The sequence below is a fragment of the Rattus norvegicus genome, chromosome 4 (assembly GCF_036323735.1).
Source record: "Rattus norvegicus strain BN/NHsdMcwi chromosome 4, GRCr8, whole genome shotgun sequence".
Taxonomy (NCBI): domain Eukaryota; kingdom Metazoa; phylum Chordata; class Mammalia; order Rodentia; family Muridae; genus Rattus; species Rattus norvegicus.
In genome coordinates this window covers 129,641,627-129,668,289 of record NC_086022.1, presented here as the reverse complement: position 1 = coordinate 129,668,289, position 26,663 = coordinate 129,641,627, and the positions used below count along the sequence as shown (strand labels likewise).

General features: G+C 42.2%; 1 protein-coding gene across 1 annotated transcript in view; it reads left to right on the top strand.

The window, feature by feature from the left end:
* Suclg2 (succinate-CoA ligase GDP-forming subunit beta) overlaps nucleotides 1–26,663 on the top strand; it is a 270,105-nt gene that overhangs the window by 225,648 nt on the left and 17,794 nt on the right. The window contains 1 exon segment of the mRNA NM_001100750.1: nucleotides 16,693–16,813. Coding sequence (NP_001094220.1) covers nucleotides 16,693–16,813 — 121 coding nt within the window.

The following is a 26,663-nucleotide window of genomic DNA, read 5'->3' as shown; positions in this document are numbered from 1 at the left end:
CTTTTCTTCCCTGGTGATTCTAAGTGGGTCAAATTGACAATTAAAACTGACCACTTACAGATACTACTTTGTGAATAACAAGTGTTTTTCCTTGGAAGCGAGTATCTTTTAATTTTGGAAGCCATTTTTGTTACCAGAATATTTCTTTTTGTTTTGACATAATCACTTTCTGAAAAGAGTTAATTGGTTGGAAAGAGTTCTCAAGAAAAGTATCTAAGAATTGGGATATTTGTGGTTATGTGGCCATAGTGTAGAAGTGAAGATCAGAGAACAAGTTCCAGAAATCGATTTTCCCCTTCTACCTTGTTTTGAGGCAGGATCTCTCTCATTTCTGCCACTGTGTTGTGATCTCCAGGCTGGCTGACACACAAGCTTCCAGTTAGGCTCCTCCTAGCTCGCCCTAGGTCAGTGGCGATTGCGGATGTGCCACCACATTTAGCTTTGTCCTTGTGTTTTAGGGATTGAACTCAGGTTTTCATGTTTTTATGGTAAGCACTTATATATATTGAGTTATCTTTCAAGCTCCCATTTCTTAAAAGTCCATTAATTCTGGTTGGGTTTTGTCAGTTTGACAGAAACCTAAACATATCAAGGAAGTGGAAGTCTAAATTGAGATAATACCTCCGAAAGAGTGGCCTGTAGGCAAGCCAATGGCTTAGCTTCTTGACTAGTGATTGATATAGACGCCTCCACCACCACGCTGAAAGGTTCCATTCAGCAAACCAGTGAGCAGTTGCCATACATGCCCTTTGCTGATTCAGTCCCTGCCTCCAGGTTCCTACCTCCAGGTTCCTGCCTCAGGTTCCTCCCCTGACTTCCTTCAGTGATGGACTCCAATGTGAGATATAACCTGACATAAGCTCTTCCCACATTGCTTTTGGTCATTGTGCTTTATCACAGCAAGAGAAAGTTATCTAAAATACCACTCTAATATTCATTTCTTAAGTGAGGCTTGCATGTCTGCCTTTTTAAAAAAATGCTTTTACCTATTGGTAAAAGTTGTGTCTCCTTGTTCTTTTTCTTAAGCTCAGGTGACTGTGGCCGAATTATACATACTCTTAGCTCTTACAGTAGACATTGCAGGCACTCCGAAAGAGGAACCCAGCCATTTGCATTCTGGATGTCCAAATGGTTTTTATAACTGTGGTTCTAGCTCTGATCCTGGTTCAAAAGAATATAGGAAATGACTCTGTACTAGACAGAAAACACATCTGGGTTATTCTCCAAATCTCTCTTTCCTTTTAACCCAAGCCCAACCAACATACTTAGGTTCAGAAAAATTTCCTCCTTGAAAATCCTTTAAATGGTTGACTCAGCCATAGTTTCTGTGTTTGCTGGCAACTGGAGAATCAGCTGTATGCTGTGCTGGCCTGGTCAGGTTATTCATGGCTGCTTTTCCTGAGTGAAAGCTTTCTTTAGAGACCATAAATCTAACTCAAGTAAAAAGAAAGGGCATCTCCGTAGAGGAGGCTGAGATCTTTGTGCCACATAACCACAAATATCCCAGGTCTTGGACACTTTTCTTGAGAACTCTCTTTCCAACCCATTAACTCTTTTCAGAAAGTGATTCAATTTGGTGCTGTAGGTTAGAGCACAGAGAGCTTGTTGAACCGCTTAGATCAAGAATCCGAGTCTTCTGATCAGAAGATGATTTTGTTTGGGGAAATATAACCTATGCCTGTTGTGTGGCAGAACTTACTCTGGAAAACTTAGACTTGCAAGAGTGAACATGAACTTTTGGGGAGAGGAGATATGAGTTTAGAATTTATATGGTGCAATATTCACATTGTTTTCTACCTGTTAAGCTAGCATTCATACTGGAAGGTTGCCTGGACCTGCATAGTGCTAGGAGTCCATATGTATTTTGTTTATATGCACCTAAACATAAATAAGTAATGCGACTGTTGGTGTTTATGTAACTTCAGAGCTGGGGGAACAACTTTTGTAATACAATCGTTTTAACTCTGGTACTCCTCAGACAGCCATTGTTAACAGGTAAGAGGCCTGCCTTATGGAACTCCGATGCAGCCCCATCATCATTACCAATACAGCATTCCAGACAGCCAATTACAATGCCTATGATCACTGTGTCTTCCGTAATTGTTCTGCTACCTTGTCCTGAAAATGAGCATTCATTTTTCTCTCAGAAGATAGATTTTTATCATTATAGTTTTCTTGGTCATAATTACAAATTAAACAGTATCAAAGGCATGAATCCCAGTGTCAGAAGAGGGTCATCAGCCTGCACAGAAGGGTCTTGTCGGATTCTCCTTCTAGCTCAGACCACAGTTCAGGTTTTGAAGACCAAGACCTACTTTTCTACTATGATTACTGTCTCTAGCTCTTTCTAAACAGGCACTGTACCCCCCAAAAAAAACTCTGGGAAATTCTTTTACAAATGAACAAAGCATTTTAGGTTATGGAGAACCAAAGCTCTTTTAATCTCCTGAGAGAAGACACGCCAACTGGGTTGTCCAGTACCAAATGGCCATCCCTGAGAACATACATGCAAGTAACATTATATTGACTAAATAGGCTATATTTAGAAATATACAAGTATATACATATATGGATAAAAGAATTATTAGTGATAAAAGAGGCCATGAATTTGGAAGAGAGTTGAGGGGTTGAAAAAGGGAAAGGGAGGGGAGAAATGTAATTGTTTCACTTTTTAAAATTATAAAAGACATCTTACTTCGCTTTCATTAAACAATAAAATTCAAAAAGCAATATGTGGACACCAGGAAATGGGACTTAAAGATATGTCCTTGATATCTGATAGTGGGGCCAAAACAGAATAGGGGCTCCTGGCTAACCACTGGGTCACCAGTGACAGACAGCTAGAAAGAGTGGGACAAGCACAGGCCTGCAGGAAGGCAGACTTGAAACAAAGCTGATTCCATTTCCTGCCTCTGTGGGAGCTGAGTTTTCTCTGAAGCCAAGTTTCCATGTGTTTGCCAGGTTACTCCTGGCACCAAAGAGAACAGGCACTTAGTTACATTGACCCTCCCCATGAGAATGTTACCTGCTCTCATGGGAAGGTGTCAGCCAGGGAAAGAATTCCCAAGAGAATACATTGGTGAAGGGCAAGTGAGTCCTGCTGTTTAGTTCCCTCCAGATGTCCTCAGAAGTCAGACTGAATGGGTACTTGGTTCCTTAACAAAACCCCATTAGATGCCCCTGCTGTGCTCATGTTGACAAAGGTGGGCTGTAATGGTTGTGTTCACTTTGGTGAATTTCAAATGCCCAACTGTTGCTGGCTATGGATGGGGTGATGAGGGCATTTTCTTCCAGGCTAAGATTTTTAGGATGTATTTTGAGCACACTACAAGAATTTCCTTTTTTTTCCCCCTGAAATTAAAAGAATAGAGTGAGATAAGGCTGGTGTTTTTCAAAAACCAATGTTTGGGGGTTTGGTTTTGTTTGGGGGATCTTTTGTAGCTGTTTTGCGTATGAATGCCTTAACTCAAAGAAAGTGCAGTTGGCCCACATTGAGAATTCGCATCTAAGAATTAAACCAACCTCGGTTGAAAATCTTTAAAAAAGAATACATGTATACTATATATCTCCACGCTTTTTCTTGCCATTACATTTAAGTAATAAATTGTAGCAAGTATTCACCTGGCGTTTGCATTGGATTGGGTGTTTAAATGACCTAGAGAGGCTTTAAAGAATGCAGGAGGACACAGGGAGGTGATATGCAAATGTGTCATTTCACAGGACGAGCTCCAACATCTGCAGCTTTTCCCCTTCAGGCTGGTTGGGGAGGGGATGTCCTGGAACAGGCCCCTGTGGTGTCAGAAGATGACTGCCTGTTCCAACTCTGAGACCTCACCACAAGCTGAGCGGCAGAGCAGACCTGCCCTGCCCACCCAAATGTCAGCAAAAGCGAATCTGTCCCAGTTGAACTGATCTGTCTGCTTATTTGTAAGATTACAACAAAGCCTGAGATTGGATTCCTCACCTGAATCACTTCCTTATTGACCGGATCCATTTAGACTCCCCTCCAATTTAGCAGAGTATTCTTATTAAAGCCAGGCATACAAACATCAATTATCTAAGCTGCATCTAATTTCCTTCACCATTTATGTTCCTTCATTGGTTGCCAATGGATTAGAAGACATGATTAGAATTCAGCAGGAAAATATCAACAAAAATGAGAATCCAGTTCTAGGGAAAAACAAAAAACAGATGCTTAGACAAGAGCAACAGTGTTCAGAATTAAATTCTGTGTTTTAAAAAAAAGGGTCCTTATCTCAACCAATATAAGCACGCTTGCTTGAGTTTTATCAGCCTGATGGCCACTGCGGTGGCACTAAATTAGCATGGCAAATTGGAAGGGACAGAAATAGAAAGCAGAAGCTGCTTCTCTCTCTCTCTCTCTCTCTCTCTCTCTCTCTCTCTCTCTCTCTCTCTCTCTTTCTCTGTCTCTGTGTGTGTGTGTGTGTGTGTGTGTGTGTGTGTGTGTGTGTGTGTGTGTTCCGTGTGTTGATATATGCACAGATTTACACGTACAGTTGAGCTCACCTGTGCATTCACTTGTGGAGGCCAAAAGTCAACTTTGGTATCTTCTCTTACGCTCCATCTCAGTCAGTCAGTCAGTCAGTCAGTCAGTCAGTCAGTCAGTCAGTCAGTCAGTCAGTCGTTTGTTTAAGATGTTCTCCCACTGAACATAGAACTTCCTCTTTCAGCTAGGCCTGGTGGCATTGGGTCCTCCTTACTCTGCCCTCCCACCATCGCGTTTACAGGTTGCCATGCCAAACTCGGGTCCACATGCTTGCTCAGCAAGCACTTCATTCCCTGAGCCCCAGCCCCACCCCAAATGCTAAAGCATATTTTAAATGGAGTATAGCAACAGCCATACCCCAACCTGCTACCACATATTTTGAATACAGCATAGTAGCAGAGCCTCCCCAGCCTGCTGTATTACCTTTAAACACAGCATAGTACTTAGTCATTTGTAGCTGCCATTGCAGAATGGCCACGACACACAGAACCTTTCTCTTTGTTCGCCTCCAGCAGTGGGCAGGGTGGAAAGAGAATAAAGAAAAGGAAAGGTTCTGTTTGTGGGCTTGTGACTGGTATAGCATTTGTTCTGGTTTTATTTTGTTTCTTTTTAAGGGGTAGTAGATTGGAACGGACAAACCTATGCTATAGCCTGGGCACCTGCAGTTGTCAGTGATGGCAAGGGAATAATGCGACTCAGATGCCTTAAAATCTGAAGAGTGTTGTCAGAGACGTCAGAGGGTTCATGGACGAGGGTTGAGGGCATCCTTCAGTGGATTTGAGGAGAGCTGAAACAAATCATACTTATCTCAGGAGTTAGCGTACAGGCTGAACCGGTCCCTGCCTGTTTCTATTAAACTTTATTGGAACACAGCCACACTTCTTCATCTATGTAGTACCCCTGACTTTCGTCCCAGTGACCAAGTTGTATAGTTGTAAAAGAACTGGACTCACTGAGCCCAGAAGGTTTACTGCTTCATCCTTAACAGAACGTGACTAACTCCTGATGTGCATTGCTAGCTCCTGCCCTAACATTGCTGCTTCTACTTGTGGCACGTGTATGGGAACAGACACTGGTCTGAGCTGTGGCCTCTCCTCTTTCTCCCTGAGCCTCAGTTTGACCATAAAAAGAAGTAATAAATCTTGTCATGTGAGTTTAATATAAGTGTATTGTGGACACTAGATATGTGTGAGTTCCCTGCCTAGTCTCAGTGAGGTCTAAATAGGTGCCTAAAATCCACAGCCTTCTCAATGCCCATCTCAAGGTGAACCCCAAGAGCAGCCTCTCATTTCCCACACCCCAGTAGCTCAGCCTTTCCCAGTTATGCCCACTTCTGCTCCTCTTCCCCTGCTCTTAACCACTTGTTTCTCCTTGACTGTAGCCCTAACTTAAATGTCTCTGCCCCAAGAGGCCTGTCTACTCTAACGTCATATCCTTGGGTTATCATGGTATTTGTGTTTCCTCCTCTCCCTAACCTCGCAGAGTTTACAATTTCAGATACAGATAAAAACCACCTTTGCCTGATGAAATTATTTTCCTGCCAATCTAGAGGGTTAAAGGAGTCCCTAGCTCAGAGTGGACCCTCAAGAATGTTTATTAACTAGATAGTTTGCTCTCTTTTGAGCAGTGACAACACTGGCATTTAATAAAAGGGACTCCTGGCACTTCTAAAGAAAAAGAAGTATGGTTTTGAGCTCAGCATACTGTTTGTATAATCTGACACACAGAGTTTATCTCTTTGACTGTCAGGGTTTTTTGTTTTGTTTTTTCATTTGTAAAGTGGGGTATTATGAACCTCCTATATTAACAGTTGAATTGGTGTTATCAATAAGATAAATTTTAGATAGTAAGTTTTAGATGTCTCATAAGGCCTTATAATTTTGATAACTCTAAGGAATGCTTGCTAATCATTAAGCTATAGCCTCAATGGTTTTCACTGCTCTCTGTTTCCTTGTCTATAATTTGAGGATGAAAATTTTAACTACCTTGCGTGATACTCATGTGTCAGTCATGTGACCTAATAAACCTTCCATCTTCTAGTAAATAGAATAGATTTGTTTGTGAGACCTAGTATGTTCATCCTTCATGAATGACTTCCCAGAAAGGTGTCTCTTAAAAGAGAATTTCATAGATAGCTCCGTTGAAGCTCTCCACCACTATATATGCACATGCATTCTGTTATTACGACTTTGCATTTAAAGACATGCTCTTCAGAGCAGTAGCTGTAGAATATCCAGTAGGACTTCCAGAACATTCCAGACACACACATATGAGTTCAGTAGGTAAGAATCCTCTGCTGCAGCAAAGGGGTTCATTATTGGGTTTTGTGTTTGTTGTTTGGTTTTTTGTTTTGTTTGTTTGGGAGCATAACAAATAGCAAAGGCTGTAGCTTCTTACTCTCAAGTTCATCCTTTCCGGTATGGACTGTATAGCCTGTGGCCAGTGTGTGTTTTGCAAGCTCCAAACACACAGAGGCGTTTGAGAACTGACGTTTGGATGGCCCAAGCACCTGCATAGCCGCCAGCAGTTGTGCCAGACTACTGTAGGGGCAGCTGGCTGGGAGCTAGGGACCTGGGCTCTCTCGGGCACCTTCACCACCTTCTTAGATGACCTTTACTTCTGTGCAACAGTAAATAGCAACTCTGAGGTTTCTCACCCAAATCTTGGAAATGCCTGTTACTTTAAGCACTTCAGAATCTGTAGGAGCAGCGCTGAATATTTACAGAGACCCACAAGAGGAAAAGGTTTGTTGTCCTTGTTGTTGTTTTAATTCTTGGTGCCAAAAAGCAGACAGTAAAAAGTTAAAAGGCTGCTTTCACTGTTATCGTGGGACAGCAGCCTGTGCTTGTAAAATGAACGAATCTGCGAAGCACCCATGGAAAATGTGACATGCTTTATAAATGCTAAATAATAATAATGATGTCACAAGGCTTTCATTTTTAAACTGTCTTAATTTCATTCTCAGTTTGAGCTTGCAGATTACAGTAGTTAATTATAGAAATTGGCCCAGAGTGAAACCTTAAATCAGATTTCCATTAAAGTGCATGACTGCAGCAAATTACTCTATGGTGGGAAGAAGCTGAGAGCTGCAAAGCCTGCTGGTAGAGGATCTCCCCACCACCCAGAAGGCACCTGTTCTGCCGGGGCACTGTGGGACAGACACTGTGTGTCTCGAGCAGATCCAGTCTCCTAAGTCAAGCTGCCTGTGTATGTCTTCTGTTGCTTTTCCTATAGAAAAGCTTCCTATCAAAGTTCTATCAGACCTTCATGTCACTCAGCTCTCGAACTGGAAGGAATACGCCAGAGAATCTACTCTTCTGGCCCCAGCCCTGATTCAGGCCACGTCATCCTGCCTTGCCTTCGGTTACCTCCCATGTCAGGCATGACATGCTTCCCTGAGTTGGGTGCCATGTCTACCTCCGTTATACCCTCCTCCTCAAGATCCGTGGGTTGCACACTGGCTATATGTGTTGCTTTCCTTTTAGATAAAGGATGTTCTATAAGGAGAACCTGTGTTTAAGCTTGGGCTCATGCTGAGCACAGTGAGACACTGTTATGTGAGGCTCATGGGACCTGACACCCACTGAGACATACATTCACAGCTTGTATTTGATGTTCACTCCAGGGCATTCCCTCCCCCCAAGTAGAATTGTCACAGGGTCACAGACATCACTTCTTTCTCACCCCTCCATCCCTGCCTGTTTAGATAAATTCACCTTGGTTCACGTGAGCTTATAGAACAATCACATAGTTTCAGATTAAGCACACTGACTCCCAGTAACTCAATTGCGACCCTGACTCGTGAACTTGTCCTTATATTGTAGAGGTCATGGGTACCAGCCTATGTTTACTGCAGTGCCCGATTTTTCCTCATAAATGCTAGTGTGAGCCTCTGCAGCTCTGTCTCAAAGCCCAGGAAGGAGTTATTGCTTGGGAGCACTTTTTCTTTTCTTGTCCTGGCGAGTTCCCCTCATCCCACAGTTACTTGGAAATGAGTGCTCTTTTTGGCATCACTGTTAACAGCATTGGTGGCTGCCATTAGAAAGCAGGCTCTGCTTACCAGTTAGCCTGCTGTGAATGGAAATGGGACGTGTCCTTCTTGGGAGTAGCCCCCAGTCCCTAATTGACTCAAAAATATTGCTTATTTATTTTATTACTAAGCTGTTACTTTATATTAAAGTTTAGTCGCTGCTATTAAAGTTTAGTCGCTGCGTTCCTATTATATATCGGGAAAGGGTTCCTACTCACAGACTGGATACTCTGTCCAATAGTGTCATTGCCTGCTGGAAAAAATCTGAGAGCAACTTGCTAAATAGTGCGACTATATCATCTCATTGATGCCCGTCAGTGGTCTTATGGACCACTCGTCTTATAGGTGAGGAAACCGTATTCAAGAGCAGATACATAGTTTGACCAGGTTGCAGCCTCAGCAACCAGCATGGATGTTCAACCAAAAGGTTTTTTTTTTTTCAAAGTATTTATTTTGATATATTAGCAGACCATGCAGTGTTTTTATATCTGAATTACTGGCTTTGATGTGTCTCATTTTCCTCCCAGGATGAGTATCTGTTTTGTTTTTTTTTCCCATCTTTATTAACTTGGGTATTTTTATTTACATTTCTATTGTTAATTCCCTTTCCCGATTTCCAGGTCAACATCTGCCTAACCCCTCCCACTCCCCTTCTATATGGGTGTTCCCCTCCCCATCCTCCCCCCATTACCACCCTCCCCCCAAGAATCCCATTCACTGTGGGTCCAGCCTTGGCAGGACCAAGGGCTTCCCCTTCCAATGATGCTATTACTAGGCTATTCATTGCTACCTATGAGGTTGGAGCCCAGGGTCAGTCCATGTATAGTCTTTGAGTAGTGGCTTAGTCCCTGGAAGCTCAGGTTGGTTAGAATTGTTGTTCATATGGGATCTCGAGCCCCTTCAAGCTCTTTCAGTCCTTTCTCTGATTCCTTCAACGGGGGTCCCATTCTCAGTTCAGTGGTTTGCTGCTGGCATTCGCCTGTGTATTTGCCATATTCTGGCTGTGTCTCTCAGGAGAGATCTACATGTGGTTCCTTTCAGCCTGCAATTCTTTGCTTCATCCATCTAATCTAGTTTAGTGGCTGTATATGTATGGACCACATATGGGGCAGGCTCTGAATGGGTGTTCCTTCAGTCTCTGTTCTAAACTTTGCTTCCCTATCCCCTCCTAAGGGTATTCTTGTTCCCCTTTTAAAGAAGGAGTGAAGTATCCAATTTTGGTCATCCTCCTTGAGTTTCATGTGTTCTGTGTATCATGGGTAATTCGAGCATTTGGGCTAATATCCAATTATGGATGAATGCATACCATGTGTGTTTTGCTGTGATTGGGTTACATCACTCAGGATATTTTCCAGTTCTATCCATGTGCCTATGAATTTCATAAAGTGATTGTTTTTGATAGCTGAGTAGTATTCCACTGTGTAGATGTACCACATTTTCTGTATCCATTCCTCTGTTGAAGGGCATCTGGGTTCTTTCCAGCTTCTGGCTATTATAAATGAGGCTGCTATGAACATAGTGGAGCATGTGTGTTTGTTATATGTTGGAGCATCTTTTGGGTATATGCCCAAGAGAGGTATACCTGGGTCCTCAGGTCCAATTTTCTAAGGAACCTCCAGACTGATTTCCAGAATGGTTTTACCAGTCTGCAATCTGACCAACAATGGAGGAGTGTTCCTCTTTCTCCACATTCTCGCCAGCATCTGCTGTCGCTGAAGTTTTTATCTTAGACATTCTGACTGGTGTGAGGTAGAATCTCAGGGTTGTTTGGATTTGCATTTCCCTTATGACTAAAGATGTTGAACATTTCTTTAGGTGCTTCTCAGCCATTTGACATTCCTCAGCTGTGAATTATTTCTTTAGCTCTGAACCCCATTTTTAATAGGGTTATTTGTCTCCCTGCAGTATAACTTCATGAGTTATTTGTGTATTTTGGATATAAGCCCTCTATCTGTTGTAAGATTGGTAAAGATCTTTTCCCAATCTGTTGGTTGCCATTTTGTCCTAACAACAGTGTCCTTTCCCTTACAAAAACTTGGTAGTTTTATGAGATCCCATTTGTCAATTCTTGATGTTAGAGCATTGTTTAGGAAATTTTCTCCAGTGCCTATGTGTTCGAGAATCTTCCCCACTTTTTCTTCTGTTAGTTTGAGTGTATCTGGTTTGATGTGGCAGTCCTTGATCCACTTGGACTTCAGCTTTGTACAGGTATTAAGAATGGATCAATCTGCATTCTTCTACATGCTGACCTCCAGTTGAACCAACACCACTTGCTGAAAATGCTATCTTTTTACCATTGGATGGTTTTGGCTCCTTTGTCAAAAAACAAGTGACCATAGGTGTGTGGGTTCATTTCTGGGACTTCAGTTCTTTTCCACTGGTCTATCTGCCTGTCTCTGTACCAATACCATACAGTTTTTATCACTATTGCTCTGTAATACTGCTTGAGTTCAAGGATAGTGATTTCCCCCTGAAGTCCTTTTATTGTTGAGGATAGTTTTAGCTATACTGGATTTTTTGTTATTCCAGATGAATTTGCAAATTGTTCTGTCTAACTCTGAAGAATTGGATTGGTATTTTGATGAGGATTGCATTGAATCTGTAGATCACTTTTGGTATTTTTACTATATTAATTCAGCCAATCCATGGGCATAGGAGATCTTTCCATCTTCTGAGATCTTCTTCAATTTTTTTGTTCAGAAGCTTGAAGTTCTTATCATACAGGTCCTTGCTTGGTTAAAGTCACACCGAGGTATTTTATATTATTTGGGACTATTATGAAGGGTTTCCCTAATTTCTTTCTCGGCTTGTTTCTCTTTTGTGTAGAGGAAGGCTACTGATTTATTTGAGTTAATTTTATACCCAGCCACTTTGCTGAAGGTGTTTATCAGGTTTAGTAGTTCTCTGGTGGAACTTTTGGGATCACTTAAATATACTATCATATCATCTGCAAATAGTGATATTTTGACTTCTTCTTTTCCGATCTGTATCCCTTTGATCTCCTTTTGTTGTCTGATTGCTCTGACTAGGACTTCCAGAACTATATTGAATAAGTAGGGAGAGAGTGGGCAGTCTTGTCTAGTCCCTGATTTTAGTGGGATTGCTTCAAGTTTCTCTCCATTTAGTTTAATGTTAGCAACTGGTTTGCTGTATATGGCCTTTACTATGTTTAGGTATGGGCCTTGAATTCCTATTCTTTCCAGGACTTTTATCAGAAGGGGTGTTGAATTTTGTCAAGTGCTTTCTCAGCATCTAATGAAATGATTATGTGGTTTTTATCTTTCAGTTTGTTTATATAGTGGATTACGTTGATGGTTTTCCGTATATTAAACCGTCCCTGTATAACTGGGATGAAACCTACTTGATCATGATAGATGATTGTTTTGATGTGTTCTTGGATTCCGTTTGCAAGAATTGTATTGAGTATTTTTCTTTCGATATGCATAAGGGAAATTGGTCTGAAGTTCTCTTTCTTTGTTGGGTCTTTGTGTGGTTTAGTTATAAGAGTAATTGTGGCTTCAAAGAAGGAATTCGGTAGTGATCCATCTGTTTCAATTTTGTGGAATAGTTTGGACAGTGTTGGTATGAGGTCTTCTATGAAGGTCTGATAGGATTGTGCACTGAACCCATCTGTGCTCATTTTGGTTGGGAGACCTTCAATGACTGCTTCTATTTCTTTAGGAGTTATGGGGTTGTTTAGATGGTTTATCTGTTCCTGATTTAACTTTGGTACCTGGTATCTGTCTAGGACATTGCCCATTTCCTCCAGATTTTTAAGTTTTGTTGAATATAGGTTTTTGTAGTAGGATCTGATGATTTTTTTAATTTCATCTGATTCTGTTGTTGTGTCTCCCTTTTCATTTCTGATTTTGTTAATTTGAACACACTCTCTGTGTCCTCTGGCTAGTCTGGCTAAGGGTTTATCTATCTTGTTGATTTTCTCAAAGATCCAGCTTTTGGGTCTGTTCATTCTTTGTATAGTCCTTTTTGTTTCTATTTGGTTGATTTCAGCTCTGAGTTTGATTATTTCCTGCCTTCTACTCCTCCTGGGTGTATTTGCTTCTTTTTGTTCTAGAGCTTTTAGGTGTGCTGTCAAGCTGCTGATATATTCTCTCTCCTGTTTCTTTCTGCAGACACTCAGAGCTATGAGTTTTCCTCTTAGCATGGCTTTCATTGTGTCCTATAAGTTTGGGTATGTTGTAGCTTCATTTTCATTAAATTATGAGAAGTCTTTAATTTCTTTCTTTATTTCTTCCTTGACCAGGTTATCATTGAGTAGAGAGCATTGTTCAACTTCCATGTATATGTGGGCATTCTTTCCTTATTGTTATTGAAGACCAGCTTTAGTCCATGGGGTCTGATAGGACGCTTGGGATTATTTCTATCTTTCTGTATCTGTTGAGGCCTGTTTTATGACCGATTGTATGGTCAATTTTGGAGAAAGTACTATGAGGTGGTGAGAAGACTGTGTATCCTTTTGTTTTAGGATAGAATGTTCTATAAATATCTGTTAAGTCCATTTGGTTTATAACTTCTGTTAGTCTGTCTCTGTCTCTGTTTAATTTCTGTTTCCATGATCTGTCCATTGATGAGAGTAGGCTGTTGAAATCTATTATTGTGTGAGGTGCAATGTGTGCTTTGAGCTTTAAGGTTTCATTTATTTATGTAGGTGCCCTTGTATTTGGAGCACAGATACTTAAGATTGAGAGTTCATCTTGGTGGATTTTTCCTTTGATGAATATGAAGTGCCCTTCCTTATCTTTTTTGATGACTTTTGGTTGAAAATCAATTTTATTTGATATTAGAATGGCTACTCCAGCCTGCTTCTTCAGACCATTTGCTTGGAAAATTGTTTTCCAGCCTTTTACTCTGAGGTAGTATCTGTTTTTTTTCTCTGAGGTGTGTTTCCTGTAGGCATTAATATACTGGGTCCTCATTACATATCCAATTTGTTAATCTATATCTTTTTATTGGGGAATTGAGTCCATTGATGTTGAGAGATATTAAGGAATAGTGATTGTTGCTTCCTGTTACATTCGTATTAGGATGTGAGATTATGTTTGTGTGCTTGTCTTCTCTTTGTTTTGTTGCAAGACAATTAGTTTCTTGCTTTTTCTAGGGTGTAGCTTGCTTCCTTGTATTGGGCTTTACATTTATTATCATTTGTAGGGCTGGATTTGTAGGAAGATATTGTGTAAATTTGGTTTTGTTGTGGAATATCTTCATTTCTCCATCTATGTTAATTGAGAGTTTTGCTGGATACAATAACCTGGGCTGGCATTTTTGTTCTCTTAAGGTCTGTATGACATCTGTCATCTTCTGGCTTTCATAGTCTCTAGTGAGAAATATGGTTTACACCATATTTCTGATAGGTCTGCCTTTATATGTTACTTGACCTTTTTCCCTTACTGCTTTTAATATTCTTTCTTTGTTTTGTGTGTTTGGTGTTTTGACTACTATGTGACTGGAGGAGTTTCTTTTCTGGTCCAATCTATTTGGAGTTCTGTAGGCTTCTTGCATGTTTATGGGCATCTCTTTCTTTAGGTTAGGGAAGTTTTCTTCTATGATTTTGTTGAAGATATTTACTGGTCCTTTAAGTTGGGAGTCTTCACTCTTTTCTATACCTATTACCCTTAGGTTTGATCTTCTCATTGAGTCCTGGATTTCCTTTATGTTTTGGACCAGTAGCTTTTTCTGTTTTACATTATCTTTGACAGTTGCGTAGATGATTTCTTTGGAATCTTCTGCTCCTGAGATTCTCTCTTCTATCTCTTGTATTCTGTTGGTGATGCTTGTATCTACGGCTCCTTGTCTCTTCCTTTGCTTTTCTATATCCAGGGTTGTTTCCCTTTGTGCTTTCTTTATTGTTTCTATTTCCATTTTCAATTCCTTCACCTGTTTGTGTTTTCCTGTAATTTTTTCAGGTATTTTTGTGTTTCCTCTCTAAGGGCTTCTACTTGTTTACTTGTGTTCCTGCATTTCTCTAAGGGAGTTCTTCATGTCTTTCTTGAAGTCCTCCATCATCATGATCAAATGTGATTGAAAGTCAAGATCTTGCTTTTCTGGTGTGTTTAGATATTCAGTGTTTGCTTTGGTGGGAGAATTGAGCTCCGATGATGCCATATAGTCTTGGTTTCTGTTGCTTGGGTTCCTGTGCTTGCCTCTTGCCATCAGGTTGTCTCTGGCGTTACCTTGTTTTGCTATTTCTGACAGTGGCTTGACCGTCCTATATAGTCCTGTGTGTCAGGAGTGCTGCAGACCTGTTTTCCTGTTTTCTTTCAGCCAGTTATGGGAACAGAGTGTTCTACTTTCAGGCGTGTAGTCTTTCCTGTCCACTGGCTTTCAGCTGTCACTATGGTTGGGAACCCGAAGGGCCTGCCCCTACTTCTCCTTTGTCCCTGGGCACAGGGGACCCAGATAGTGCTAGGCGTTTTCCTCTAGAGTCATAAATGTTGGCAGAGAGTAGTCTCCTCTGGTTTCCCAGGCGTGTCTGCCCCTCTGAAGCTCTGCCTCCCACGGGATTTGGGTGCAGGGAGCTGTTTGACCAGGGCCCTTCAGATCCGGGCACAGTCTGGACTGCAGGGCTCCTGCAGCTTGACTGCCCCAATATTCCTGTGCCCAGAGGCCATATACAGATTCCTCTTGGGCCAGGGTTATGGGCAAAGGTGGGCAGAAGTGGTGGTCTCTCCTGCCCTGCAGTCTCAGGATTGCCCACACACCTGGGCAATCAGCTCTCTCTCCCGCGGGGTCTGGGAGCAGGGAGCTGTGGGCCGGGATCAGCGAGGTTCCAGGATGAGTATCTTGTCTATTAATTTTCAGTCAAACTTCATTGGTAAATTGAGTCAAATTAGAGCCAGTGGTTCCAGAAGTGAAGTGTGAGCGCAGGAACTCACTTCTCCTCAGTGCTCTGCAGCCATACGCTGTGACATTTCAGCGTCCACTCTGTCTTCTGTCCAAAGGGCCTTTTTCTGCCTCTCCTCCAACCAGATGTTTTAAGCAGCGCCACCACAGCATGTTGGTGGTGTGACCTTCACTGCCCCATAGCTCTCTCCACTACAAATGACCAACCTCACTGTACTTCTAAGCAGGTTCTGAGGGAATCAGAATGGAAAAAAAAAAAAGCATTCATGTAATGACACATTCTAGACTTAAGTGCTGTAGAAATGTAATCTATTCTTTTCTCCTTTGTTATCTACAGTTAATTCATCATATGGGACCCATAGGAGCTAAAATGGCACACAGCATATAGAGACATGCTTAGCAATTAGTGTAGTGTGCTTTAATTGCCACTGCATTGCTGGAATTTTGATGCCTCAAGCTTGATGAATAACTCTTTTCTGTGGGTGTTATCTATTAATCTAAATAATGAATTCTTTTCATTATCTCGTTCTTTGTGTTAATTATACAGCATTTTCTTATACCTATTTATCAAGTTAAGACTAGTACAATATTCTTTTTACCCCACATGCCTTTAAATGTGGAATCTGTACAAACAGGTGAACATGATGGGCTTAAATTTACATTTCTGAAAAATTCTCCTTAGTAACTTGGCTCTTCTTATAATGTTATCTCTTCATCTTTTTTTCAACACTGTTGTTGTCTAAGATAGGTAAATCATGTCTGGGTTTTGAGAATGTGCCTTAAGCATATTTAAAAAGCATTGAGAGGCATGGCAAGGTTGTAGTCTTTATCTTTAATGCAAACAGCACATGCTGAGTTCTGAGTTTTAAAACTGTTCTGTTTGGCACAAAAAGAAAATTTAAATACACATCATAAAGAAAATAAAAATAACTGCATGAATTTTTAAAGGACACATTTTATTTGAAAAAAAAGCTTAAACCAGTTCCAAATATCAGTATTTAAAAAACCCAGAGGGCAGGATATAGTAAAGAAATGGACAGAAATTGGATTCATTTGGGGGTCTGTCTCAGTTCATGAGACTGGATGGTAATATGGGTTAATAATGATATGTTGTTATTTATTCATTACCAAAGCTTAATTTTTGTGACATTCTTGTCTGCTTTTAGTATTTCTTGCTCTGTGTAAAAACTAATAGAAATCAAGAAGCCTTACTTAATGATCCCTGTTACTTAACTAACTGGTTTGAGGCTGTCGGCTGCCACACTCTGACAGCACTTCCTGTTTGGGATTTCAGGTGGAAGCCATTCTTGTCAATATCTTTGGTGGGATCGTCAACTGTGCCATCATTGCCAACGGAATCACCAAAGCCTGCCAGGAGCTAGAGCTCAAGGTGCCACTGGTAGTCCGTCTTGAAGGTGAGTCACTGAGTTCCCCGCACTCATTTCCCTTCCCAGCATGCTCTGGACCCACACACTTCCTAAACTGCAGAAAACTGGGTTAAATAAAATGCAGCAGATGCAGTGTTACAGGACTCCTCTGGACTTCCAGCAGACAAGTGCAATTGCAATCCCTCAGACACTGTGAGCCTAGGACCACCCAGATTTGCCATGCTGGTTCCAGGGCTATAGCCCTTATATCCTAGAGACCATTGTATACATACCCAGCATATGCGATCTATTTTCTCATACATGCAAACCTAGGGTAGGATCAGTTTATTCAATAGGCACAGTAAGAAATTAACAGTCGCTAGAAATAAGATCCAAGATTGCAGCATTATGATGAAATTAAAGTGGGTTTGGTTTCTTTCTCTCAAGAAAGTCAAGACAAATAGTATTTCATGATTGGATGACTGTAAGAAATGGATACTCTGGGAAGAGAAACCACAGATTGAGGGAGACGATATGCATATGTATGTGTATAATTGTGTGTGCATAAATATATATTAATATATATTATCTTTCTAAACATAGTTTTTAAATCTTTAATAAGACTGGTAACTATTTTCAGTTTCCTTACTTATCTAGTTTAATGTGTTTCTCTATTAACTCCCATAAGACTTTGTCTCAACATATACGAAGAATGTCTAACCTCAGAAACATGGTTTTGGACACAGGAAGGAATGCCTTTTCTGACTTTTGTTTCATTTGAAATAGGATCTCCCTATGAGGTCCAGGCTGACCTTGAACATGCTATTGGCCCAATCTAATCTAGAATTCAAGCCCCCCAGCTTCAGCTTCCGAAGTACTAAGATGCCAGGTACAGGGCACCACACCCAACTGTTTTAGTCAGCTTCTCGTGGAGATATGAGCTTTCTTTCTTGGGACTGTAGTACAGGTCTCAGCCAGTTTTACTGAAGGTCTCTGCTGTGAACTAGGGACATGTCTGGGGAAGTTCTCACACTCTGCCATTGACGCATACTCACTGTTATCATACTCAGTTCTTTGGTGTGTCTCACGCTAAATTGATTTCACCCATGCACACTGCATAACCTCATGCTCTGACAACTTTTTCAGTTACACACATATCCCAAAGGCTGACACATTTCAAAACACAGTACCCCCAACTCTGTGTGTGTTACTATCAATGCCACTCCTATTAGGACTGCGTTTAAGGTGTTGGGAAGCTGTGAAGTTTACAGAGGCAGATGCAACTGTTCAAGAGTTTGGATTTTCAGCTTAAGATAAAATTTTAATCTTCAACGACAAAACAGTTATCCTTGAAGCGACAAGTTCACTCTACCCACATTTGAGGACGTATCACCAAACAACCAAGTCTGAATAGTCACAGTGTGTTGATTGGTCTTTGAGGTAGTTACAGTGCTCCAGTGAACGGGATGACTCAGGCCCTTGCTGGGCGTAGAAGCACTGCTCCACAGACAGCCACCATAGTTGAACCCATTGCTCACAAGTACCTTCTGTAAATACCCTGCTTGATTGAGTCAGACATCAAAAGAGTGCTCAAGGGCTGAGGCATAATAAAATTAATATTTTCTTTTTACCCATCATTGCTTGAAACACAGTTGTTATGGAGAGTGTGTGGTGGGATCTCAGTGACCACTAGTTCAGTGTGGCCCTTGCATTCTTTCCTCATGCATCAGCAGCCTTACCCACCATCACATGACAATCATGGCAGCCTCCTCATCCATGCCCAGTCTTTCTGTCATTCATTACCACCTGCATGTGACAGTTTAGCAGAGAGAACTTCCCCATATTTGAGAAGCATTTTAATATGAAAACTCCTGAAAGCCATCATGATGGCATTGCATTCTGATTGTAAAATCCAGCAGCCCCACTTTAGGTGCAGCCCACAGTGCCCGGGCTCCGTGCTGGTGGCATCCCCTAAAGATGAAGTCTGAGGGTAGTTTGACAGCACCATAATCCCATCCCCTGTTGGAGGGTCCAGAAGAGCTACAGACTGGTTTTAGTCTCCTTTTTCTCTCCTCTCTCCCTTTCTGCGACACTGCCTTTTCCTTACCTGAAACTGTCTGCCTTGTGACCTAAGACCAGAGCAACCTGGACTTGATAGAAAAATTGACTCCAGAGAGGAGTAGGGTAGCTGAAGCTCCAGGCAGCAACAGTGAGTGTGGACAGCAGAACATTCCACAAAATTAACTCATTGTAGGAGTACAGAGATATAATTGATTTCTGTGGAACTAATAAAAGCCAGTGATACTACAGCACAGAGAGCTGGCCGAAGAGTTAATGAGGTCATTGGCATCGGTTATAATTCTGATTAAAATGTTGGTGTCAGACTGGTTTTAGATTCAAAATGACCCCTGACCCTCATGTTATAAAAGCCAACTGAGGCAGGAATAGGTCTCTCTAAACACATCACATTAGTGTCTGACACTTGGAAATAATTAAAAGTATCCTGCCATGGATCCACTTTCCTCTAGCAGTCTTCACTGGGCCCGTAAGTACTATTATGTGTACAATTATTATTTGTGCATTTCTAGAAATTGCTTCCTTTTAATTTTTCTTTAACACTTGAAAATGAGCAAGGGTGATAGATAACTCAGTCAGTGTGCACACAAACCTAAGTTTGATCATCTGGACACATTAAACAAATAAAAAAGCCAGGTATTGTAGTGCACATTTATAATCCCAGCACTGAGGAGGTGAGGGCCGGAGAAGCCCTGAGCAGCCAACGCAGCCAACTTCATGAGTTCCAGGCCAAGGAGAAACCCCATCTCAAACAATAAGGCCAACAGGACCTATGGAACAACAGCCAACGGTCTCCTCTGGCCTCCACCTGCAAGCCCACACACTTATGCAGGCACATGTGCACATGTACCTACACATACTTGCACATGCACACACGTGAGCACACATGCACATACATGCACACATTGAAAATAGCCCCTATCGTATTTTCACACTATACTTAGTATTCCAGAGTAGTTGCTGCTCCAGGATACCTGGGAGGTACATATGTAAAAATATGCAAAATAATACACCCAAGATTATCTCCCTAAATAGTCTCTGATGTTTGTGTTAGAAGTCTTTTTGAGATAAGAGAGAGAAGCTTTGAAATTTCTAAGCTTGTTAGACAAGCATATTTCTTGTAAAGTCTGTGCCTGTGGTTTTTAATTAGTAAATCAGTTATTAAGAAATACCATGCACAGGTCATAGAACTTTAAACATCAAGAGGATGAGTAGAAATGAAAAAGTGAACACAAGAAATAAAGTAGAAAAATGACAGGGGAAGGCGGTACACTAAACATGAATGAGGCCTCACCGTCCTGGGACCTGTCCCTGTCTTCCCAGCAGTGGTCTTGGGAGCTCAGGCTGCATCACTGAAAACCCAAACACTGATGGAATCACACTGTCTGTGTCCCGAAGTGCAAGTGAGGACTCAAGGCAAGCCCAAAGCCACCACCCACCACCGTGTCCCCTAATTGATGGAGGCGAGGCTGCTCCTGGTGGCCTTTGCTACTGTCCTTTCTATACTCAACGGTCTCTCTCCTGTCGCAAGAACCTTTTACCAAGAGGAAAGAAGCAGGTGAATTTGATATTTCTGGAGTTGTAACAGGTTTTCTCTACTGCAACTATACAAATTGGCATCTTGTGTGAGCAGTGTTCTTGGATAGATGTAGGCTCTCACACCAACCCACCAGATGTGCAACCCAGAGCACGTGCAATATCTAAGAGACAAACAGCTCAGCCAACACCAAGATGTCCCCAAACTGCATGGTTACCACACAGTAAACACCTGGAGCATAAGGAACTTTGCTCTGACTCTACTCAGCGGTCTGACCATAAATAACAAAATGCAGAACTTGAAGATGATACAAACCAGAAAGACCCCATAACAGAACTAAGTGAGAAGCAGGCCAGCGCTCTGTCAGCTAAGGAAACACAGACTCCTGTACAGTGTGTGCCTCATAGCTAGATTCCTATAGCTTAGCTACTCTCATTATTACGTTCATTTAACTTTTAATTTTATTTAATTTTAATCTAATTCATAAAAACACAATAGCTATACATACCATGGAATGTTTAAAGCATGTATATGTTATGTAATGTTTTAATCAAGCTATGTGTACCTCTGCTACATTGTTCTTATGGTGAAAACATCTCATTCTGGCTTTATGAAAATATAACATTGTTCTCTACAATTATCTTGTACAGTTAGTATCTAATGAGTAGCCTATCTCTGTCCTATGTACTCTCTACGCTACTGGTACTCCCTGTTCTACTCTTGAATATATATGTATGTATGTAATACATGTGTGTATGTGTCTATCATCCCTGTTTAGCTCATTGTTACTACCGTAATTAGGAAGTTTAGACGTATGACTTTCAAAAGTAATTTTAATTGTAATTTAATCTTTAATACATACATTTTGTTTTGCTTTTTCGAGACTGGATTTTGAGATTAGCTCTGCAGCCCAGATGACCTTAAAGGCCTGATCTTCCTGCCTTTACCTGCAGAGTGCTACGATTATAAGCACGAAAACCAGACCCAGTCCCAAATGACCACTATACATGGGGAGTTTCCAGGGATAAGATCTGAATGATTGACAGAGAGGAAGAAGGGATTCTTAGAAAAAAGTCAGCTTTTATCTCTGAAGTTGGAACTGTAGGAAGTGAAGCCCAGGCCAGGCATAGATGAGAGGAAATCCTGGGGAGCGTGAAGCTACACATAGTCTGTAAGAGCAGAGTGGAGAACGAAGCCTTTACTGAAGCACTGGCTCGAGTCGCAGACAGAGCTGCCATGTGCAGAGCAAAGTGGAAGGCAAAAGTACAGGGAGAAAAAAGCACAAGAAAACAGGAGGCCTGGAGCTTTCAGCCCAGGATTCCAGGGGGCTATGGCCTAGAAAGCAGGGAAGAATGACATGAGGGAATCACCCGGGACATAGGGGAATGATGTATAGTGGAGCGGTTCCTCCAGGACAGAAAATAGCATGAGTCCCTGCTGGCACCAGCCCTGACCAGTCCTGTTAAAGCCTCAGACACTCCCAAGCATATCTATCTAAGCTGCACAACTGCGAAGACTCCAATAATTCAGATAGCAAGTGTTTGCAAAGCTGGATGGCCTGTTCGGTTAGTAGTGTCTGCTTCCTTAAGTAAAGGAAACACCCTGCTTGTTTGGTTTTTGTCTGTGTGGAAGACCCAGCATCCTTGTCTACATTTCACCCATTCAGGTCTATAGCACGACAGCCTTGTCCCACACACAATACACTCAGGCTTGCTTTGGTGGATTTTGTGGACCAAGTCCTTGTACTCTACTGTATCCTGATTGCAAGCGGTCTTTACCTGTGGCTAAGAAAGCTTTGTCTCTGCTCTTTGAAAATGCTAACATCATAACCCCAAGCTTTCATTTGCCTTACTAAGCAAATGAATATGTGAAATGTTCCATTAAGCCAAGACGCAGGATTTTATTTTGAAAGACTTGTGGGTAATTGAGCAGCCACATAACAGGTAGAGTTCGAAACTTGGTAAACAGTTGTTTACCAACAGCTGGATAGAGCGTGGTTCCTGATGCGTTCCCTGAAATGAACACAGACGCAGTCGGCATGGTCTGACGGTGCTGCTGAGAAATAACAATAATGATTGACAGATGTGTTCCCGCAAAGCTTTAGATTCTGTGTGCATTTTCAGTTTTGTAGTGTCTGGATTTGCTAACATCTTCAGTGTCTTTTTTCTTTCTAAGATGCATTCTTCCTTGTTACTGTCCCATTTAAATCTGCAACACATTTGTACATCTGTTGGATCCTTGAGGAAGAATGTGTTCTTCTCTCAGATGCACATTATGATTCTGAGTTGAGCTTATTAATAACAACAGCTAATAATAATGACTGTGCACCCAGAAAGTTGTGGGTTGGACCCCATTTCTCTTTGGCAGCTCTTTTAATTCAGTTCATCCACCGAGCACCAAAAGATTTGTCTCAGCAACGCAAATATTTTTTATTTCTTTTACCAAAACTCCTCCAAAGCTAGACTATTGCCCATTTGTCAAATCCCCCACTGCTTGGAGCTAACTGGGGTGGTGTGGGAAGGAAGAAAGGGCAGGCACACATACAGAAAAGCTGGGATGGGGTGGGCAGTCTGATGGAAGGCACCTGCTATGCCCAGAAACTCAGCACAGTTACTGTGTACAGCATATGTGTACCGGCTGGTTTTGTGTCAACTTGACACAAGCTAGAGTCATCAGAGAGAAAGCCTCTCAGCTGAGGAAATGATGATAAGAATAAGATCCAGCTGTAAGGCATTTTCTCAATTAGTGATCAGTGGTTAAGGACCCAGTGCCACTTCTGGGCTGTGGTGTGGGGTTCTATAAGAAAGCAAATTGAACAAGCCATGAGGATCAAGCCCGTAAGCAGCACCCCTCCATGGCCTCTGAATCAGCTTCTGCTTCTAGGTTCCTGCCCTGCTTGAGTTCCTGTTCGGACTTCCTTCAGTGATGAGCAATGTTGTAAATGGAAGCCAAATAAACTCTTTCTGCCCCAACTTGCTTTTTGGTCTTAGTGTTTTGTCCCAACAGTAGAAACTTTACCTTTTCACAACAGTGAAAAGAAGTTAGCTGATGTCTCTCTGTAGGGAGCAGGCAGTCTTGGGCTAGACAGATCCAGGAGGAAGCTGCAGTTGATAGTTTGTGCTCATACCAGTCAGTCTTTCTAAACACTCATACTTGGATGAGTGGAAGGCTTTGCCATTCCTCTATGCCTCACCCTGTAAAGGCTTTGTTATTTTCATGGCTTTGAGGCATTAGGTCCTTGACATGCCAACAGTTGACGTCCACTTCAGATCTCATCCACTCCCAATACCTTACGATCTTCAGCAGTGTTTCCTAACTCTCTATTAGGTATCCTGAGACTCTTGCTTAAGGCATCTGTTTCTCCCTCTCAGTGAGCGCCCTGACCCTCAACCCCTATAAAGCTCACAAAATACAGCCACCACTGCTAGAACGCAGATCAAGCACACTTATCAGTGTGTGCACAAAGAAAGCCTTAATCCGCTGACAAGGAAAGAGTTCTATGAATTGTAAAGCAGCAAGAAAGAGCCTCCAAGCTTTCACCTGTGTCTATTTGCTTGGTGGCCATCTCTTCTGCAAGTGTGCTGCCATGCAGAGTATGTGCCCACAGGATCAATAGAAGGAACTTTGCCTTTCTCTTCTACCAAGACATCTGTGAGGGCTGTGGCTAAGAGTTTCCTACAGAATGCTGGAGCCTGTGTTTTCTGTTCATATTTGAGATAAACAGGACAGAGCTCCTGGGTGAGATGACCCCTGAGTGGTGAGATGACCCCTGAGTGGTGGGATGACCCTAGCTGAGCAGAGTGAAGGTGATACATGGCAGAGGCAGGGTCCTCCAATATGTCTGACCACATCCCTGGCTTCTGCCCTTTATTGGTGTCTCTGTGACCTCTTGGCTTCTTTTTCCCACTGTGTGCTTGGAACCAAGTTGCATTTTCATTTTTTCTTCCTCTTCAGCCCTGCACTCTTGTGCTGTGCCTAGCAAGTGTCATGGCCAGCCTGCCTGAGCACATCCTCCTTTGGTTACTCAAGGCATCACTGTTCCCAGGGTTGAGTTCTCATTCTCACACCTTTCTCCAGGCTCCCATTTTCTATGCAGTCTACACCTTGCATTGCTCCCTACCTCACGGCGTCCTGGTTCTTCTTTCACCCCTCTCCTCCCTCTGCATTCTTTGTGGACACGTCTTACCTGGGACCATTTTCACTGTGGTGATGCCCCTCCCCTCCTCTGCCTTTCATCACTAGCACCCCACCCTCCTCCCCCCGTCCCCCATAACCCTCCTCCCTTCACTTCTTCACTTCACTTCTTCAGCAGCTCACACCACCTGTGGCATCGGAGGGACTCTGGCCTCCAGTGGCACCGGGTCTGAGTGGATAAGCGTATGGTAATGCTTAAACCACGCTACTCCTGTTCTTTAGACCAACTTTGCAGGGGCTAGCCTTGAGCACTCCTCAGAACAGGAAAAGCTTCTGTGGATCAAAACTTTTATCTGCACTAATCTACTCTCTTAGGCAGTTCAAGTTTCCCTCCTCCCACCTCTAGAGTGATGATGTGCATAACCAGCATTTCTGCCATTTGGATATCCGTAGCCTTGTCATATCTGGAAGCTAAGTCTTCTCAAAGAAGATGACCCCAGCATTATGCAGTGTCCCCACGCTCTTGGGCAATGGGGTAATGGATGGAGGTATCTGTGACAGATTAGGCCGCTCTGGCTGTTGTCATACAGAGCAGCAGGTTTAAGGAAGAGTGGTTAACACATGGTAGGTATTAGGCCCACTGTACCTATTACACACGCCTTGTCTGCTTTCTGGATGTTGTCGGTGGGACCAGTCAATTTATGTCTTCATGCCTTAGTGTCTTCGTCTAACACTGTAGTTATCCTGATTAGCACCTTGCTATTAGGGAACAGCCCTGCCAAGGGAGATTCAGTCCCTTGTTTTTACAGATGATGAGTCTACCCTGCCAATAAGACTTCCAGGGACACCTCTGGAGACTATTCCAGTCTATCCAAACAGCCTCCTTGACAGTGTTTTAGAGAGGAGAGGACAGTTAGTTTTCACCCCATGCCACCATCTGCTCATTGACCATGGCTGCTGAAAGTGCTGTGCCAATAAAATCCTGAGGCCTTATAGCTCAGAGAAAGAGGTTCTAGAATCATAACTGTACACTAGAAATGTCAAAAGGAATGGCAGGTGCTTTTGAGCCAACCATTTACCATTATAAATGAAATCATACAGGGAATTTTCTCCCCTGAAGTACAGCATTCCACTGGGAACAGGAAGTAAAGTGTGGACTGCAAACTGGGAAAGAACCGAATGAGATAATTTCTTACTTGATGCAGTCCGCCGGACATGAGGTCGGGCATTCTGAGTGTAAGCTTTCCTGTGAAGAGCCAGCTCTTGCCTTTGAGGCCATGAATCCCTGCTGCCATTGCTTGGTTTTCTATGATAGTGTTGAAGCAGCTCTGGACAGTGCAGGGGGAGATGGCTGCCCCGGGTCATAATAAGTCTTTTGATACAAAAACAGATTTCAGAATAGGTCTGGCTTATGAGCCCTAGTGTGCAGACCCCTAAGTGGAAAAGAGCCCAGCAACAAGGCATAACATTTTAGAAATTCCTCCTATTATCCATTTCTAATTCTAGCTCTGGGCTCAGCATGTAAATTTCTCATAAGAGTCAAGTTAGAATTTGGCAAGCAATATCAGCTCTTCAAATACAATGTTTTTCTTAAGGAAAGTCTTAGCAGTAGGGTCCAGTAGAGTCAAGCAGTTCCCTTACTTACAGTTACATACCATAATGTAGTGATATGACTTCTTGGGCAATCTATCCGTGTGTTTGCGCTGCTGTGACAAAATACCTACGTCTGGATAATTTACCAAGAAAAGAGGTTTACTTAGCTCCACTTCTGCTGGCACCTGCTCACCTCTGAGAGCCTGGATGACAACACGTGGCAGAATAGCATTTGGAAGAAATCGCCTGGCAAGCCAAGGGGCAAGAGAGCAGTCATGGCTATACACACCTGTGGTACCAGCACATGGGAGATGAAGGCAGATTAGGAATTTGGGGTCAACCTTGGCTACAAAGAGTTTGAAGTCAACCAAGACTACATGGAGAAAAAAAAAAAAGACAAGAGACTGAAGCAAGGGCAGCTTCACTATTTTTGTGACAATGCACAGTAAGTCCTTTAGGTAAGTCCTCATGACATAATTACCTTCCACCAGAACTCCAAGTTTCCACCCACTCCACACTATCATGCTGTGCACACAGTACAGAGTCATTGAGGAGAGC